The following is a 20,830-nucleotide window of genomic DNA, read 5'->3' on the forward strand; positions in this document are numbered from 1 at the left end:
TTTCTGGAGAAATAAAAGAACTAAAATCTAACCAAGTCAAAATCAAAAAGGCTATTAATGAAGTGCAATCAAAATAGGAGGCTCTAACTGCTAGGATAAATGAGGCAGAAGAAAGAATTAGTGATATAGAAGACCAAAAGATGGAAAATAAAGAAGCTAAGAAAAAGAAAGATAAACAACTACTGGATCACAAGGGTAGAATATGAGAGATAAATGATACCATAAGACAAAACAATATTATAATAATTGGGATCCCAGAAGAGGAAGAAAGAGAGAGAAGGGCAGAAGGTATATTGGAGCAAATTATAGCAGATTTGGTGAAGGAAACAGGCATCAAAATCCAGGAGGCACAGAGAACCCCCTTCAAAATCAATAAAAATAGGTCAACTCCCCAACATCTAATACTAAAACTTAACAAGTCAAAGAGAAAATCCTGAAAGCAGCTCGGGACAAGAGATCTGTAACCTACAATGCTGGAAACATTAGACTGACAACAGACCTATCCACAGAGACCTGGCAGGCCAGAAAGAACTGGCAGGACATATTCAGAGCATTAATGAGAAAAATATGCAGCCAAGAATACTATATCCAGCTAGGCTGTCACTGAAAATAGAAGGAGAGATAAAAAACTTCCAGGACAAACAAAAACTAAAGGAATATGCACACACGAAACCAGCCCTACAAAAAATATTGAAAGAGGTCCTCTAAGCAAAGAGAGAGCCTAAAAGTAACATAGACCAGAAAGGAACACAGACAATATACAGTAACTGTCACCTGACAGGCAATACAGTGGCACTAAATTCATATCTTTCAATAGTTACCCTGAATGTAAATGGGCTAAATGCCCCAATCAAAAGACACAGGCTGTCAGATTGGAGAAAAAAAACAAGATCCATCGATATGCTGTCTGCAAGAGACTCATTTTAGACCCAAAGACACCCCCAGATTGAAAGTGAGGGGCTGGAAAACCATTTACCATGCTAATGGACACCAAAAGAAAGCTGGGGTGGCAATCCTTATATCAGACAAATTAGATTTTAAACCAAAGACTGTAATAAGAGATGAGGAAGGACACTATATCCTACTTAAAGGGTCTCTCCAACAAGATCTAACAATTGTATATATCTATGCCCCTAACATGGGAACAGCCAATTATATAAGGCAATTAATAACAAAAGCAAAGAAACACACTGACAACAATACAGTAATAGTGGGGCACTTGAATACCCCCCTCACTGAAATGGACAGATCATCTAACCAAAAGATCAACACGGAAATAAAGACTTTAAATGACACACTGGACCAAATGGACTTCACAGATATATTCAGAACATTCCATCCCAAAGCAACAGAATATACATTCTTTTCTAGTGCCCATGGAACATTCTCCAGAATAGATCACATCCTAGGTTACAAATCAGGTCTCAACCAGTACCAAAAGATTGGGATGAGTCCCTTTATATTTTCAGACCACAATGCTTTGAAACTAGAACTAAATCACAAGAGGAAAGTCGGAAAGAACTCAAATACATGGAGGCTAAAGAGCATCCTACTAAAGAATGAATGGGTCAACCAGGAAATTAAAGAAGAGTTAAAAAAATTCATGGAAACCAATGTAAATGAAAACACAACTGTTGAAAATCTTTGGGATGCAGCAAAGGCAGTCCTAAGAGGAAAGTATATAGCAATACAAGCCTTTCTCAAGAAACAAGAAAGGTCTCAAATACACAACCTAACCCTACACCTAAAGAAGCTGGAGAAAGAACAGCAAATAAAACCTAAACCCAAGAGGAGAAGAGAAATAATAAAGATCAGAGCAGAAATCCATGAAATAGAAACCAAAAGAACAGTAGAACAGATCAATGAAACTAGAAGCTGATTCTCTGAAAGAATTAATGATTGATAAACTCCTTGGCCAGACTTACCAAAAAGAAAAGAGAAAGGACCCAAATAAATAAAATCATGAATAAAAGAAGAGAGATCACAACCAACACCAAAGAAATACAAACAACTATAAGAACATATTATGAGCAACTGTATGCCAGCAAATTAGATAATCTGGAAGATATGGATGCATTCCTAGAGATGTATCAACTACCAAAACTGAACCAGGAAGAAATAGAAAACCTGAACAGACCTATAACCACTAAGGAAATTGAAGCAGTCATCACAAATCTCCCAACAAACAAGAGCCCAGGGCCAGATGGCTTCCCAGGGGAATTCTACCAAACATTTCAAGAAGAATTAATACCTATTCTTCTGAAACTGTTCCAAAAAATAGAAACGGAAGGAAAACTTCCAAACTCGTTTTATGAGGCCACCATTACCTTGATCCCCAAACCAGACAAAGACCCCATCCAAAAGGAGAATTACAGACCAATATCCTTGATGAACATGGATGCAAAAATTCTCATCAAAATACTAGCCAACAGGATCCAACAGTACATTAAAAGGATTATTCACTACGACCAAGTGGGATTTATCCCTGGGTTGCAAGGTTGGTTCCACATCTGCAAATCAATCAATGTGATACAATACATTAATAAAAGAAAGAGCAAGAACCATATGATCCTCTCAATAGATGCAGAAAAAGCATTTGACAAAGTACAGCATCCTTTCCTGATCAAAACTCTTCAGAGTATAGGGTTAGAGGGTACATACCTCAATATCATAAAAGCCATCTATGAAAAACCCACAGCGAATATCATTCTCAATGGGGAAAAACTGAGAGCTTTTCCCCTAAGGTCAGGAACACGGCAGGGATGTCCACTATCACCACTGCTATTCAACATAGTATTAGAAGTCCTAGCCACAGCAGTCAGACAACATAAAGAAATAAAAGGCATCCTAACTGGCAAAGAAGTCAAAATCTCACTCTTTGCAGATGATATGATACTTTATGTGGAAAACCCAAAAGACTCCACCCCGAAACTGCTGGAACTCATACAGGAATTCAGTGAAGTGGCAGGATATAAAATCAATGCACAGAAATCAGTGGATTCCTATACCAACAACAAGACAGAAGAAAGAGAAATTAAGGAGTCGATCCCATTTACAATTGCACCCAAACCATAAGATACCTAGGAATAAATCTAACCAAAGAGGCAAAGAATCTGTACTCAGAAAACTATAAAATACTCATGAAAGAAATTGAGGAAGACACAAAGAAATGGAAAAACGTTCCATGCTCATGGATTGGAAGAACAGATATTGTGAACATGTCAATGCTACCCAGAGCAATCTACACATTCAATGCAATCCCTATCAAAATACTATCAACTTTTTTTAAAGAAATGGAGCAAATAATCCTAAAATTTGTATGGAACCAGAAAAGACCCCAAATAGCCAGAGGAATGTTGAAAAAGAAAAGCAAAGCTGGTGGCATGACAATTCCGGACTTCAAGCTCTATTACAAAGCTGTAATCGTCGAGACAGTATGGGCCTGGCACAAAAACTGACACATAGATCAATGGAACAGAATAGAGAGCCCAGAAGTGGACCCTCAAGTCTATGGTCAACTAATCTTTGACAAAGCAGGAAAGAATGTCCAATGGAAGAAAGACAGTCTCTTCAACAAATGGTGTTGGGAAATTGGACAGCCACATGCAGAAGAATGAAACTGGTCCATTTCCTTATACCACACACAAAAATAGACTGAAAATGGTTGAAAGACCTAAACATGAGACAGGAATCCATCAAAATCCTAAAGGAGAACACAGGCAGCAACCTCTTTGACCTCAGCCTCAGCAACTTCTTCCTAGAAACATCGCCAAAGGCAAGGGAAGCAAGGGACAAAATGAACTATTGGGACTTCATCGGATAAAAAGCTTTTGCACAGCAAAAGAAACTCAGTCAACAAAACCAAAAGGCAACCGACAGAATGGGAGAAGATATTTGCAAATGACATATCAGATAAAGGGCTAGTATCCAAAATCTATAAAGAACTTATCAAACTCAACACCCAAAGAACAAATGATCCAATCAAGAAACGGGCAGAAGACATGAACAGACATTTTTCCAAAGAAGCCATCCAAATGGCCAACAGACACATAAAAAAGTGCTCAACATCGCTCGGCATCAGGGAAATCCCAATCAAAACCTCAATGAGGTACCACCTCACACCAGTCAGAATGGCTAAAATTAACAAGTCAGGAAACGACAGATGTTGGCGAGGATGTGGAGAAAGGGGAACCCTCCTACACTGTTGGTGGGAATGCAAGCTGGTGCAGCCACTCTGGAAAACTGTATGGAGGTTCCTCAAAAAGTTGAAAATAGAGCTACCATACGACCCAGCAATTGCACTACTGCATATTTACCCCAAAGATACAAATGTAGGGATCCGAAGGGGTACGTGCACCCCGATGTTTATAGTAGCAATGTTCACAATAGCCAAACTATGGAAAGAGCCAAGATGTCCATCGACAGATGAATGGATAAAGAAGATGTGGTATATATGTACAATGGAATATTATGCAGCCATCAAAAGGAATGAAATCTTGCCATTTGCAACGACGTGGATGGAACTGGAAGGTATTATGCTGGGTGAAATAAGTCAATCAGAGAAAGACATGTATCACATGACCTCACTGATACGAGGAATTCTTAATCTCAGGAAACAAACTGAGGGTTGCTGGAGTGGTGGGGGGTGGGAGGGATGGGGTGGCTGGGTGATAGACATTGGGGAGGGTATGTGCTATGGTGAGCACTGTGAATTGTGTAAGACTGTTGAATCACAGACCTGTACCTCTGAAATAAATAATACATTATATGTTAAAAAAAGAAAAAAAGAAAAAGAAGATAGTAAGAAGAGAGAAATGAAGGGGGGGAATCGGTGGGGGAGATGAACCATGAGAGACTATGGACTCTGGGAAATAAACTGAGGGTTCTAGAGGGGAGGGAGGTGGGGCGATGGGTATTAAAGAGGCATGTACTGAATGGTGTACTGGGTGTTATACGCAAACAATGAATCATGGAACACTACATCAAAAACTAATAATGTAATATATGGTGATTATCATAACATAATAAAATAAAAAAAAATTTCTAGTTGCCTCACTAAAGTGACTAAAAAAAAAGAAATAAATGGCTTATTATTCATATTTCAATGTAATCTTTAAAATGATCTTTTCATCAGAATTCTTTATGAAAACAAAAACATAACATGGAATCTGTATGGGTCATGACTAAGAGTCAAGTACAGAGACAGGGCAGGAAATCAAATACAACAATGCTAGAGTGTAGGTAGGTCAGCAACTAAACTGACAGTAAGATGTACAGAACAGAGCTTGTAAGGAATGAAAGCAACTAGAAACCAGGCAGGCCAGTAAAAACAATTAGGAAATAAGATAAACACACATATACTAAACAGTATGTTACAGAATCCAAAGGTAAGATAAATGGATATAAGTTGAGGGTAGCAATGAAAAGCTAAAGAAATCACAGGACTCAAAAGAACTAAGAAGAGCTTAAAAAAAAATAAAAAGATGTACTATATAGCAAGCACAACACAAACTATCTTAATTGTAAAGTAAACTAGCTATTTGCTTCCTGATGAGATGAAGAGCAATCCCACTCTTGAACTTCCTATACAGAAGGGGGTAACTGCTGTATCCAATTCAATGAAAAGAACCAGAAGGATAAAATATAAGTGCAGATCCTAAGAGGAATCTCCAACCACCACTTTCACAGTAGGTCTTCCGCATATTAAGAAGTGAGATAAAAGCTTAACTGTTGTCTTCTGGTCTGATATCTTGCCTTTCTCAAAGAAATCAAATAGATCAAAGAATCTCACCACTCCTTTCTAGTTTTTGTTTGCTTTTATGTGCCTGTGTGTTTTAAGACAGTAGTAAGTTCGTCAAATTTTTTAAATTTTCTTTATCACTAAAGCAGATTATGTTTTTATAGGAAAAGTATTACACAGAATTTACAAAGAAAGAAATAAACTCAAAAACCTAGAAGAAACCAGCTGTTATAAATTTAGCACATATACATTCAGATATTTTTCTATCCACATATAAATAATAGAGTGGCAGCTCTAGAATTTCTTTATAAGAGAGGCGTAAGGGTAGCAATCTGGTAGGGCTGAAACTACATTGAATAGCACTTTACGTAAGAGTAACACAAGTTATTGTTTATATCAATGTGGGGGCTGATGGAAATTATGGATGGATAAACCCCTCCCATTCTCCCTGGCACTGTGACTGAATATACAAAATACATATATTACAACTAAGGTCATATTATACTATATAGTAACATATATTTAAAATTTACTATGTAGTCACTTTATAAGACAATGCTTTGCCTTTAGAAATTCATACATTCCAGAGTCTCCATTTGTTGAACACCTTAATTATTTCTAACTGATGTTGAACAAAATTTACAGGATTCATTTACAAAACATTCAAAACCATACTTTGCTGATTTACAAAGTACTTCTATAAAGGCTCAAAACATTTTGTAATTCAGTTACTCTATGTATGATACAAATATTTCAACATTGACAACCAAGGCTTCAAATTCTATTTTAGTTGGTGAAATAGTCTCGCTAATTTGGATACTGTTATGAATTATGTCTGAATGCAACCTATAATAAGTACATATCTGCTGTCGATGGTTGATTTAGTGTGAAAATTTTACCATAACAATGTGCCTCACCAAATATATATTTGAATTATCACCACAAAATGAATAATTTTACCTTAAATGCTGAACTTTCAAACTGTATTTAACATGGAATTCATAATGACGTCAGATGTTTAAATATCAAGAGAATGAGCTTCCAAATGCTTTACCTGGAACCCATGTATTAGATTAAAAAAAATTATAACCGATTATTAGAATTAACTGATTATCTATTTGGAGCATCTTATGACATATCAAAATGGCTGTCTTTTAACTGTAAATTTTTTCAACTAATGGAGCCTTCTCAATAACAGCTCTGCTTTCTTTTTTTATATGCATAAAAAAACTAGAACCTAAAATATGCTAAATTAATTTAGAAAAATAATTTTTTATGTCAATGTGAAGTCTATGCTTCACAGAATGATATAAAATACACCTTCTATAACTCCATGTGGTAATTGTCATCCTGGGGTACAATGTTCTTAATTAATAATTTCTTAAGTACATCCTGATGTTTCCAGACTTTATGCGGTTGATGATATCATTATGATCCTTAAAAGAAAAAATGCTCACATTACATTACACATTGATCAATTTTCTAGAAAAACAAAAATTCATTAATCTTTCATTAAACAGGTGCTTTTTTTAAAAAAAGTATTGCTGTCAAAAGGATTTATTACAAGTTTCCATTCAAGATGGTAGCATAGGAGGATTCTGAACTCAAAATCCTCCCACAGACACATCAAATCTGTAGCTACATAGGAAAAACTTTCCTCTGGGGAAAAAACCCTAAAAATTAGCTGCGTGACTCCTACACTTTAAGTGAATGAAAAAAAAATCCACACTGAAGTGGGAAGGAGAAGCTGAGATACAATCTCACCACAAATCCCATCCCTGCCACAGTGACCTACAATCAGGAGGGAACTCACAAACCTGAGCTTCAGCCTGAGGAGCAAAGGGTTTGAACCCCACACCTAACACCTCAAATTTTAAGACCTGCACCTGGGAGATGAGCCCTAATAAATCTAGCATTGACCTTATAAAGTGGAGATAAATGCTCGCTCTACCTGATAAAGAATTCAAAGTAATGGTCATCATGATGTTTACTGAGCTCAGAAGAATGGATGAAAAAAGTGAGAATTTCAACAGAGACAGGAAATATAAGAAAATACCAAAAAGAAGTCACAGAGCTGAAGAATAAAAATAACTGAACTGAAAAATACAATAGAGGGGGGTTCAACAGCAGACTAGGTGAAGCAGAAGAAAGGATCAGTGAATTCAAAAACAAAGCAGTGGAACTCACCTAATCAGAGAAGCAAAAAGGAAAAAAGAATGAAGGGCGCCTGGGTGGCTCAGTGGGTTAAGTGTCTGCCTTCGGCTCAGGTCATGATCACAGGGTCCTGGGATCGAGCCCCACAACAGGCTCCCTGCTGAGCGGGGAGTCTGCTTCTCCCTCTCCCTCTGCCCCCCCCCACTAGTGCTTGCTCTCTCTCTCACTCTCTCTCTCACTCTCTCTCTCAAATAAATAAGTAAAAAATCTTTTTAAAAAAGATTATAATAAGAGAAAAAGGTTATTACATAATAATAATGGGGTCAATCCAACAAGAGGATATAAAATCTGTAAATATTTAGGCACCCAACATAGGATCATCTAAATATATAAAGAAAATATTAGCAGACCTAAAGGGAGAAATAAACAGCAATACAATAGTAGTAAGGAACTTTAATACCCCACTTTCATAAATGGATAGATCATCCAGACAGAAAATCAGTAGGGAAACACTGGTTTTAAAAGACACGTTAAAATTTAACAACATAGAAGAAGTGGGCAAAATCCCAAAAAACATTCAACCTACCAAGACTGAATCATAAAGAAACAGAAACTTTGAACAGACCAATTACTAGTAAGGGATTGAAGCAGTAATCAAAAATGTCCCAACAAACAAAAGTCCAGACCAAACAGCTTCACTGGTTAATGCTACCAAACATTCAAAGAATTAATACCAATCATTCTCAAACTCTTCCAAAAAATAGAACAGGAGGGAATACTTACAAACTCATTTTATGATGCCAGCATTACCTTGACACCAAAACCAGACAAAGACACCACAAGAAAATTATAGGCTAATACCTCTAAGGAACATAAATGCAAAAATCTTCAACAAAATACTAGCAAACAAAATTCAAGTTTACATTAAAAGCATCATACATCATGATCAAGTGAGATTTATTTGAGGGATGTAAGGATGGTTCAATAAATGCAAATCAATCAATAAGATATACTACATTAACAGAATGCAGTGTAAAAGTCATATGATTATCTCCAATAAATGCAGAAAACATTTGACAACATTCAGCACCCATTTACGATAAAAACTGTCACCAAAATGAATATACAGGGAATGTACCACAACATAATAAAGGCTGTATATGATAAACACACAGTTAATATCATACTCAACAGTGAAAAGCTAAAAGCTTTTCCTCAAAGATCAGGAACAAGGCAAGGATGCCCATTCTCACCACTTCTATTCAACATAGTGCTAGAAGCCAAGCCAGAGTAATTTGTCAAGAAAAAGAAATAACAGGCATCCAAATCAGAAAGCAAGAAGTAAAACTGTCACTATTTGCAGATGACATGGTATTATTATAGAGAAAATTCTAAAGACTCCACAAAAAACTATTACATATTTGGCTTAATTGAGGTTTTGCAGCCTACAGCAGTAATTCTAGTTCCAGATATGTTGCTACATTTCTTTGCTCCTTCCTTTCCTATCACTTCCTTTTAAAAATCACTTCATTACCTCTGTATCTCCTCTTTCTGCCTAAAAGATCTACTCTTTGGCGTAAAATTTCCTCCAGCCAGGTTACCAGTCTTCTTTATATCAGCCTGGGGTTGCATTTTAAAATTTAAATGAACTTAATTTAAAAAGGAAAATAAAATACATTGTTAAAAGCTGTTATTTGTTAAGGCTGTGTTAGTGCTGTAATTTTTGTTTTACAGGTGCTAAGGGAAAGTTAATGTGTACCTCTAAAATTTAAAAGAATATACAATGACTTTAAAATCTGTCAAAAAAAAAAAAAAAAAAAAAAACAAAACTAATAAATTCAAGAAAGTTGCAGGTTACAAAAACCGATATTAAATTTCAGTTGCATTTCCATACATTAATGATGAACCTCTTAAGAGCAATTAAGAAAATAATCCCATTTACAATTACATCAAAAAGAATAACATAACTAGAAATAAGTTTAACCAAGAAGGTAAAAGACCTATACACTGAAAACTGTAAAATACTGATGAAAGAAACTGAACACAATACAAATAATGAAAAGATACTCTGTGCTTATGGACTGGAAGAATATTGATAAAACGTAAGTAATCTAGAAATCACCCAAAGAAATCTATGAATTCAACACAATCCTGATCAAAATCCCAATGGCATTTTTCACAGAAATTGAACAAACAATCCTAAAATGTGTATGGAACCACAAAAGACCCTGAATAACCAAAGCAATTTTGAGAAAGAACAACAAAGCTAGAGGCATCACATTTCCTGTTTCTTTCTTTTTTTTTTTTTTTAATTTTATCTATTTATTTGACACAGAGAAAGAGAGAATACAAGTAGCGGAAATGGCAGAGGCAGAGGAAGCAGCAGACTCCCAGCTGAGCAGACAGCCTGATATGGGGCTTGATCTCAGGGTCCCGGGATTATGACCTGAGCCTAAGGCAGATGCTTAACAGACTGAGTCACCCAGGTGCCCCACATTTTCTGGTTTCAAACTATACTACAAAGTTACAGTAATCAAAACAGTATGGTATTTGCATAAAAACAGACATATATATCAACAGAATACAGAGCCCAGAAATAAACCCACACATACACGGCCAATTAATTTACAGCAAAGGAACCAAGAATATACAACAGAGAAAGGATAGTCTCTTCAATAAATGGTGTTTGGAAAATTGGACAGCTATATGCAAAAGAAAAACTGGACCATTATCTTACACCATATACAAAAATTAATTCAAAATGGATTAAAGGGTTGAACCTAAGACCTAAAACCATAAAACTCATAGAAGAAAATATAGGCAGTAAGCTTCTTGCCATAGGTCTTGGCAATTCTTTTTTTTATTTGATACCAAAAGCAAAGGAAACAAAAACAAAAATAAATGAGCCTAATCAAACTAAAAATCTTCTGCCCAATAAAAGAAACAAAAATGAAAAGGTGACATATTAAATGTGAGGATATATTTGCCAATAATATATCTGATAATGGGTTAATATCCAAAGTATATAAAGACCTCACAGAGTTCAACAGCAAAAAAAAAAAAAAAAAAAAAAAAAAAATCAAATATCCAATCTGATTTAAAAAATCAGTAGAGGATCTGAATAGGCATTTTTCCAAAGAAGACATACAGATGGCCAAAAGGTACATGAAAAAATGCTCAAAATTTCTAGATGCTCAAAATCTCTAGTCATCAGTGAAATGCAAATCGAAACCACATGAGATATCACCTCAGACCTGTTAGAATGGCTATTATCAAAAAGACAAGAAACAGCAAGTGTTGGTAAGGATGTGGAGAAAAAGGAACCCTTGTACACTGTCAGTGGGAATTTAAATCAATGCAGCCACTATGGAAAACCATATAGAGTCTTCTCAAGAAATTGAACATAGAACTACCATATGATCCAGCAAATCCACTTCTGAGTATTTATCCGAAGGAAACAACACTAAGTCAAAAAGATATACACACCCCCGTGTTCACTGCAGCATTATTTACAATAGCCAATACACAGAGGCAACCTAAGTGTCCATCAATGGATAAGTGGATAAAGAAAATGAGGTGTATGTATGTGTATATGTGCGAAATATTGCCATTTGTGACAACATGGATGGACCTTGAGGGCATTATGCCATGTGAAATAAGTCAGAGAGAGAGAGAGAGAAATTCTGTATGATCTCACTTTTATGTGGAATCTAAGAACAAAACAAACTCAAACTCACAGATACACAGAATAGATTGGTAGTTGCCAAAGGTAGGGAGTGGCAGGTGGGCAAAACAGGTGAAGGTAGTCAAAAGGTACAAATTTCCAGTTATAAAATAAGTAAGTCCTGGGGATATAATGTACAGTATTGTGACTACAGTTAATAATGTTGTACTGTATACTTGGAAATTGCTAAGAGACTAAATCTTAAAAGTTTTCATCACAAGAAAAAACATTACAGTAATGGATGTTAACTAGACTTACTGTGGTGATCATTTCACAATATATATGAATACATACAAATCATTAGATATGCACCTGAAACTAATATGTCAATTATAGTTCAATAAACATTTCAAATCAATTACCTGATTTTACACCTTCAGGAACCAGAAAAAGAATTAACTAAATCCCAAGCTTGTAGAAGGTAGGAAATAATAAAGATAAAAGAAATAGAGACTAGAGGGGTGCCTGGATGGCTCAGTCAGTTAAGCATCCAACTCTTGGTTTTGGCTCAGGTCCTAATTTCAGGGTCGTGAGATGAAGCCCCGTGTCAGGAGCCTGCCTAAGATTCCCTCTCATCCTCTCCCATTGCTTCTCCCCTTGTGCTGTCTCCCTCTCCTTCTAAAATAAATAAATCTTAAAAAAAAACAGAGGATAAGCAAAAGAGAAAATAAAATCCAAAGTTGCTTGAAAAACCCCAAAATTGGCAAACCTCTAGTTAAATTAAGAAAAAAGAGAGAAGACTCAAATTACTAGAATTAGAAATTTAAGTGGGACACTACTACTGACCTACACAGATAAAAAGAATACTATAAACAATTGGAAGCCAACAACTAGATAACCTAGATGAAATGGACAAATTCCTAGAAATACACAAACTACATGATTAACTCATAATTTCAAAAGAAACAGAAATTCTGAATAGATCTATATAAGTAATGAGATTGAATCAGTGGTCAAAAACTTCCCAAAAAAGAAAAGTCCAGGATCAGATGGCTTCATTGTTGAGTTCTACCAAATATGCAAGGAAAAATTAACATCAATCCTTCTCAAACTCCTCCAAAAACTAGATAAGGAAGGAATACTTCCTAACTCATTCTATGAGGTCAACATTACTCTGATACCAAAGTGAGACAAAGACACACAAAAATAGACTATCTTTTATAAATACCCTTTATAAAGGGATAGTTCTATCTTTTATGAATATAGATGCAAAAGTCCTCAAAATACTAGCAAACAGTATCCGGCAGTATATTAAAAGGATTACAAGCAATGACCAAGTCGGTTCTATCCTAGGAATGCAAGGAAGTTATACATATGATAATCAATCAATGTAACACACCACATTAACACAGAAAAATGTACATGATTATTCCAATTGATGCAGAAAAAGGATTTGACAAAACCTAACACCCTTTCAAATAAAAACATTTAATAAATTAGGAATACAAGGAAATTCAAACGACATTCAAATTCAATATGATAAAAGGCATATATGAAAAACCTACAGCTAATATTATACTCAATGGTAAAAGAATAAAAGCTTTCTCTTAAGAATAGAATAAGACAAGTATGCCCACTTTTACCCACTTCTAGTCAACATAGTACTGGAAGTTCAAGCCAGAGCACTGAGGTATGGAAAAAAAATAAAAGCATCCCTATTGGAAAAGAAGAATACTATCTCTATCTGCAGATGATATGATCTCATATGTTGAGAACTGTTAAAGGTAATAAATTCAGCAGTTACAGAATACACTATCAGCACACAGAAAATCAGTTGTATTTCTATATACTAATAATGAAAATTCCCAAAAGGAAGTTAAGAAAACAATTCCACTTACAATCAAAAAGAATAAAATACTAAGGGGCGCCTGAGGGGCACAGTCGGTTAAGCATCCAACTCTCGGTTTTGGCTCAGGTTGTGATCTCATGGTCTGGAGATGGAGCCCCACGTCCAGTGAGATTCTCTCTCCTTCTCCCGCTGACCCTCCCACTCGTGTGCGCGCACGCTCTCTCTCTCTCTCAAATTAATGAATCTTTTTAAAAAAAGAATAAAAATACTAATAAATTTAAGCAGAGAGGTGCAGCACTTATACAGTGAAAACTACAAAATGTTGTTGAAGAAATTGATAAGGATTAAATAAATGGGCAGACACCCCTTGTTCATAGATTGGATGACTTAATAGTGTTAAGATGGCAATATTTCCCAGAGTGATCTACAGATTCAATACAATCCCTATCAAAATCCCAAAGGCCTCTTTTACAGAAATGGAAAAGGGATCCTAAAATTCATATGGAAACACAAGGGACCCTCAGTAGCCAAAACAATCTTGAGAAAGAACAAAGTTGGAAGACACACTTTCCAATTTCAAAATATACTACAAAGTTACAGTAATCAAAACAGTGAAGTACTAGCATAAAAATAGACATATAGATCAATGGAATAGAATTGAGTCCAGAAGTAAGCCCTTACATCTACCATCAATTGATTTTCAACAAAGGTAGCAAGATCTTTCACTGAGGAAAGATTGATCCCTTTAACAGATGGTGCCATGACAACCAGATATCCACACGCAAAAGAATGAAATTGGACCCTTACTTTATACTACATAATTAACTCAAGATGGATCAAAAACAAATTTTAGAGCTAAAATGATAAAACTCTTAGAAAACATAGAGGCAAATCTTCATGGCTTTGGATGTGACAATGGTTTCTTTTTTTTTATTAATTTTTAAATTCTAATATCTGCATAGTTAATATACAGTGTTATATTAGCTTCAGGTATACAATATAATGATTCAACAATTCTATACATCACCCAGTGCTCATCATAAGTGTACTCTTTAATCTCCATCAGCTATTCCACCCATTCCCTCACCCACCTCTCCTCCGGTAACCATCAATTTGTTCTCTATATTTAAGTGTTTGTTTCTCAGTTTGTCTCTCTTTTTTCCATTCGTTTGTTTCTTAAATTCCACATATGACAGAAATCATATGGTATTTGTCTTTCTCTGACTGACTTACTTCACTTAGCATAAGTGAAGAGAGAGAGGGACTCTCTCCAGATCCATCCATGTTGTTGCAAATGGCAAGATTTCATTCTTTTCGGTGGGTGAATAATATTTCATTGTGTATGTATATATATATACACCACCTCTCCTTTATTCATTCAGCTGTCAGATGGACACTGGAACTGCTTCCATAATTTGGTTATTATAAATAATGCTGCAATAAACATAGGGTTATCTATCCCTTTGAATTAGTGTTTCTGTATTTTTTTGATCAATACCTAGTAGTGCAATTACTAGATCATAGGGTAGTTCTATTTTTAACTTTTTGAGGAACCTCCACAGTCTTCCACAGTGACTGCACCAGTTTGCATTCTCAACAACAATGCATGAAGATTCATTCCTTCTTCTCCACATCCTGGCTAACACTTGTTTCTTATGATTTTGATTTTAGCCATTCTGACAGGTGTGAAGTGATATCTCATTGTAGTTTTGATTTGCATTTCCCTGATGATGAGTGATGTTGAGCATCTTTTCATGTGTCTTTTGGCCACCTGTATATCTTCTTTGGAGAATGTCTGTTCATGTCTTCTGTCCGTTTTTTAATTTGAATACTTGTTTTTTTGGTATTGAGTTGTATAAGTTCTTTATATATTTTGGATATAACCCTTTTTCAGATATGTTGTTTGCAAATATGTTCTCTGATTCAGTAGATTGTCTTTTAGTTTTGTTGATTGTTTCCTTTGCTGTGCAGAAGCTTTTTATTTTGCTACATGCAAAAGAATGAAACTGGAACACTCTCTTACACTATACACAAAAATAAACTCAAAGTAGATTAAGGACCTAAATGTGAGATATGAAACCCTAAGAATCCTAGAGTTAATTATGTGGTATAAAGTAAAGGTCCAATTTCATTCCTTTATGTGTGGATATCCAATAATTTCTCTGACATCAGCTTTAGCAACATCTTTCTAGATAGGTCTCCTGAGGCAAGGGAAACAAAAGCAGAAATTAACTATTTGGCCAATGGTTTCTTAAATAATGGTATCAAAAACAACTAAAGAAAAAATTAAATTGGACTTCATCAAGATTTAAAACTTTTGCATAAGGAAGGATACTATGAAGAGAATGAAAAAAACAACCACGGAATGGGACAAAATATTTGCAAACCATTTTTCTGATAAGAGTCTAGTATCTAGAACATATAAAGAACTCTTTTCTCCGAAGAAGATAGACAAAGACCAAGAAGCATATGAAAAATTGCTCAATGTCACTAGTAACTAGAAAATGCGTATCAAAACCACAATAAGATACTACTTCACACCCACTGAATGGCCATAATTTAAAAAAATAAATAACAACTGTTGGTGATTCGAAAAATTGGAGCTCTCATACACTGCTGGGGGGAACGTAACATGGTGCTGTCACTGTGAAAAACAGTTTGCTGGTTCCTCAATAAGATAAATATAGAATGAGTACAATACCCTGCAACAACTAGAGATATACCAGAGAATGAAAAAAGGTATTGAAACAAAAACTAGTACAGGAACGTTCAAAGCAGCTTTACTCGCAGTAGCAAATAGATAGAAACACTCTAAATGTCCATCAATAGATGAATGGATAATCAAAATGTGCTATATCCACACAATTAATTATTATTCAGCTATTAAATGGAATGAAGTACTAATGAATGCTAAAACATAGATGGATGTTGAAAACATTATATAGTATACAAAAAAAAAGCTTTACACAAAGGACATATATTGATTTTGCTTATCATATATTTATAGCACTTATTATAAATACAGTAATTACTTCTGATTATATATTATTTAAAGTCTGTATTCCTTGCTACATTACAAGCACCATAAAGCAGAGAAAGTATGTATCATTCATCCAATACTTTTAATCACTCAGCTGAGTGACTTTTACATGATAGAATTTCAAATAACTATTGAATGAATGAATGAATGAATGAATGCCATTTACTCTTAAAATCCTTCAATGGTTCCCCACTGCTTTAACAATTCTCAACTTTTTACTATGGCTCCTAATTCCTGTATGATTTGGCCCATTTTTCTTTGTAGCCTTATTTTCACTTCATTTAATAACTATTTAGTGAGTACTTATGTTCCAAGCACTGTGCTGTGTGCTGAGGATACAATGAGAAGTAAGATATATAGCTCCTTAGCCTTTTGGATTTTATAGACTGGAAGGAAACACAAACAATAACAATATACTAGTAAGAGTGGGTAAAGACAAGGTATTTGGTATCATGAGAACCTAGCAGGTATATCTGACCTGGATTGTGGATTGTGGGATGAGAAAATAGCAGATCAGGAAAGACTTTTTGGAAAAAGTGACATTTAAGCAAAAATAGGAAAAATGAGGAGTTAGCTAGGTTAATAACAGGGCAAGTTCCAGACAATGAGAAGGGCATTTGGAACCTAACACTGAAACACAGAGATCTAAAAGAAGTTATTTCTGGAAGGCTCAGGTATGAAAATTATTGGGGGTGGGAGGGAAGCAAAGAGAGAGAAAGCTGAAAAGGTAGGTGCTCTAACTCTAAAAGCAATGGAAAGCCATTGGAGAGTTTTAAGAGGAGGCTAAAAAACCCAAAATCACAAATAATTGTCTATGTTTGTGTATATCTGATTGAGGACATGAACTATGTCCATTTAATCATTTCCCCAGTGACCAGAACAATGGTAGGTATATACTAGGTATTTTGTAAGTATTCATTAAGCGCTACTGAATCAAAACTGGTAGAACAAAAAATGAAACTGGATTTGATTCTATAATCTACTACACATTTAAACATAAAGAGATTAGAGATTCCTCAGTGATAACTACAATGAAACCACTGAAATCAGCTAATTAAAATTAGAGTGAATCTATTAGATTGAAAACATGTTACCGTCCTTTTGAAAATGAAATCTAAAAAATTTACAAAAGGAATATATGTAATCATTATCTAAGAACCAATAATTAAAATGGAAGGTTCTGCCAGACATCATAATCCATCAGGCCTGTATGATTATATGTCAGCAATAAGCAATGCAAACTTTTTGTTATTTATATTGTCAAATTAGATAAAACTGAAGATAGCATGTTTCAATCTTTCCAAATTCTGACCTTATTTTACTTCAAACATCACAGTGACTTGTTTGGTTTTATTTTTAACTCTAGATAACATGGCTTTAAAAATAAGCAATAGATTGAGAATTATGCCTAAGGGTCCATACAGGTAGAGGAATCCTAATAAAAACTATCTTTTGGCACACCCATATTACACGAAAATAAGCTGATGGTATAATAGTGGCTCTTTGTCTAGAATAATCTGGAATCTAAAGTTGAAAGAGAAATAATTTTTTATTTTCTTCTGTCGTAAAATTTTTTAAAAAAAAGATTTTATTTATTTACTTGCTAGAGGGAGAGAGTGCAGGCGAGAGAGAGTGAGCAAGAGCACAAGCAGGGGGAATGGCAGGCAGAGGGAGAAGCAGGCTCGATGCAGGACTCGATCCCAGGACCTGGGATCATGACCTGAGCCGAAGGCAGCCGCCTAACGGACTGAGCCACCCAGGTGTCCCCTGTCATAAAATTTTCAATCAAGATGCTTTAAAATATCAATGTAAGCAAAATTCGGTGAGGAAACAAATACTATATACTAGTCATGACTACACATCGCTATAAAAATTTTACTGATAAAACCTGGCTGACAGTTTCAGATATATTCATATACAATGAGAAAGGCAGGCAATAAACGCCTCAGACCTGCAAAGACAGTGCAGTTAGTTGACTGACTGATCTTAAAATCGTTTGAATTCCCTTTTAAGAATCAATTAAAGGTTAGAAGATCTTTCTGTGATGATTAAGGCTGTGTCAAGCCAGGATGAACATATTCAGTAAAAGTATATTACGACTTGAAATAATGCCACCACATTACATGCATGTTTTATCTTTTAAAAGTATTTTCAGTATTTTCGGCATATCTCTCATAAAGTAATATTTGCCCCATATTTAAATAAGGAAACTGTGTCCAAAAAAATATATATGACTCTCCCTGTGTACTTTAACCTATCAGTAACAGTGACTTAACTAAAAATGGAGAGTCCTAATTAAGACTGTTTTCTATTGGATCACTGCTAACTCTTGGTCCAGTGACAGGTATCCTTTTCATCAGGGATGATCTTATATTTGACAGGAGTCAAATAAATAATCCCAACAGATACAATTTTCCTTAAAGAGTAATCGGTACTACAAATATTTTTAAGCTAAATATATTATGGCCCGTTCCACGACAACCTCCTGGACCTCTTGATAATTACAAACCTCCTACAAAAATTATACTGTATACATGGCAGTTAAATGGATGAAATAGTTGAGGAGAGCAGAAATACGCTGGAAGGAACCATCTCAGCCCAGCCTCCCATTAATTAAAAGCCACTTCTCTCTTCATCGTTTCAAAAATCCCATGGCAGTGAACCCCAAACAGGAGACAGACAGCAGAGGCACCAGAAGACTTCATTCCCGGGCTCCCAAGGGATTTATTCTACTAAGGAAAAATGGAGAGTCCAAGTGGGGGGCTTGGAAGGGAGGAAGACGCGGTTTACTCGGTCCTTCGCCCTTCTCCCGTGAACAATGTGATGTACGTAGCAAGGAAACCATCTTCAATGCTGTCAGGGTCCCGCTGAGCCAGGTAAGAGGCTGGGGAGCCTCGCCCCCCCGAAGGGCCCTGTCCTCTTTTCCCAATGCACCTTTCCCCTTTCCTTTCCGTGACTTCTCCCCGTCTTCCACCCCTCCTCTAAGCTTCTAGGTTTGCCCAGTGACATCTCAAAGCCAACCCAAGGACCTCTAAGAATATCTTCGGGGCCCGGGAAGGAAGGAAGGGCTGAGCCTTGGGGAGTGGTCACCTTTTGAGGTATCTGGCGTCCTCCCCTTGCATGGCGGCGGCGACGGCAGCTTGGGGAGGATGGGGGTATCTGAGAAAACCGGCGGAGCTGTTTCCGGGGACGGTGGCCAAAGTATCCCCACACCCAAAGGCGATGACAGTCCAGAGGCCTGCAAGGCGGGGCGGCGGCGCTGCGGTTACCACGGTGAGGCCGCCGGCTCCTCCCACAGCGCCTAGGCCCCAAAACACTGGAGGGACCCAGACCCGCCCAGAGCCGCCCCCGCCAGCCCCGCCTTAAGGCGCATGCGCCCGCTCCGCCGCGCCGTATGCGCAGGCTCAGTGTGAGGTGCTGAGCCCTGGGATTAATCTGACGCACCCAGGAGCAGAGCGTGAAGGTTTTTGCGGCAGATTTCGGCAAGTGTGGTCAAGAAATGGTTTCTTGATCACCGCCCCCTTGAGGATGGAAATTGGAAGAGTCATCCCAGTCAGCCGAATTGGAATATCAGGTCTTAGTTTAAAAAAAGAGAAAGGGAATCCATTAACCTTTTAATTAGTGAACGCTGTAGAGCAGCTCAGCCCTCGGCTGATAACCTGTAAAGTGAGATTTGTGTTTGGAGGCGTGGCGGAAAAGGAACTGCACTGATTGCACTGAGAAGCTCTTAATTTGTGGAGATGGTCTGACCCTCATACAAAATGAATACAATTAATATCACTTTTGATTCAGGGCAAATCTGTGACTTCCACTTCTAGAATGCACTACCCCATCCCCGCCCCCCCCCCCAGGTCTATTCACACATAGATACAAACTAGCTCCTGAAATGCCAACTGCTACAGTAATTATCCCTAACTCAAGGTACCTTTGGAATTGTTTCCTCTGAGGCAGGCAACTGTTGGCAATGCAGGCCACAGGAAAGAAGAGCTGGTTTTGAACCTTAGCAAGTAAATATCCTCTGCTTTCCGTTCTGTGCCCATGGGCTCAACTATCACATCTATGCAAATGCCTTACGTTCATTTATTCAGTAAATATTAATTGAGGGTCAGCTTTGTGCCAAACACCAAACCAGGCCCTAGGATTACAAAGAAAACACCTCTACTCCCTTTCCTCACCTGTAATCTTGTCCCTTACTCACTCCCTTTTAGTTCTATATTTTCAGTCACCGTGGGCCATGTCTCTGTAGTTGTTTTCATTGTTTTTTTCAAATGCAGTGCAGTGCATGGGATGTTAAATATAGAGACACAGTCCATACCTGCCAAGAGGTATTATTTTTATCTGTCTACCCATTCACATCAGCTACACTATTTCTGTCAGTGTTGT

At 36.5% G+C, this 20,830-nt stretch overlaps 1 protein-coding gene across 2 annotated transcripts in view; it reads right to left on the bottom strand.

Moving 5' to 3' along the window:
• The window catches only part of KIFAP3 (kinesin associated protein 3), a 190,424-nt gene extending 170,621 nt beyond the window's left edge, over positions 1 to 19,803 (bottom strand). Inside the window, exon 1 of one of the 2 annotated variants that reach the window (XM_032389464.1) lies at positions 19,538 to 19,803. In XM_032389464.1, coding sequence (XP_032245355.1) covers positions 19,538 to 19,569 — 32 coding nt within the window. In that variant the 5' untranslated portion in view covers positions 19,570 to 19,803. The remainder of the gene's footprint in view (positions 1 to 19,537) is intronic. The other variant, XM_032389465.1, reaches the window with a different exon arrangement.
• Between the last annotated feature and the right edge of the window lie 1,027 nt (positions 19,804 to 20,830).

Source organism: Phoca vitulina, unplaced genomic scaffold (assembly GCF_004348235.1).
Source record: "Phoca vitulina isolate PV1807 unplaced genomic scaffold, GSC_HSeal_1.0 scaffold54, whole genome shotgun sequence".
NCBI classification, from domain to species: Eukaryota; Metazoa; Chordata; class Mammalia; order Carnivora; family Phocidae; genus Phoca; species Phoca vitulina.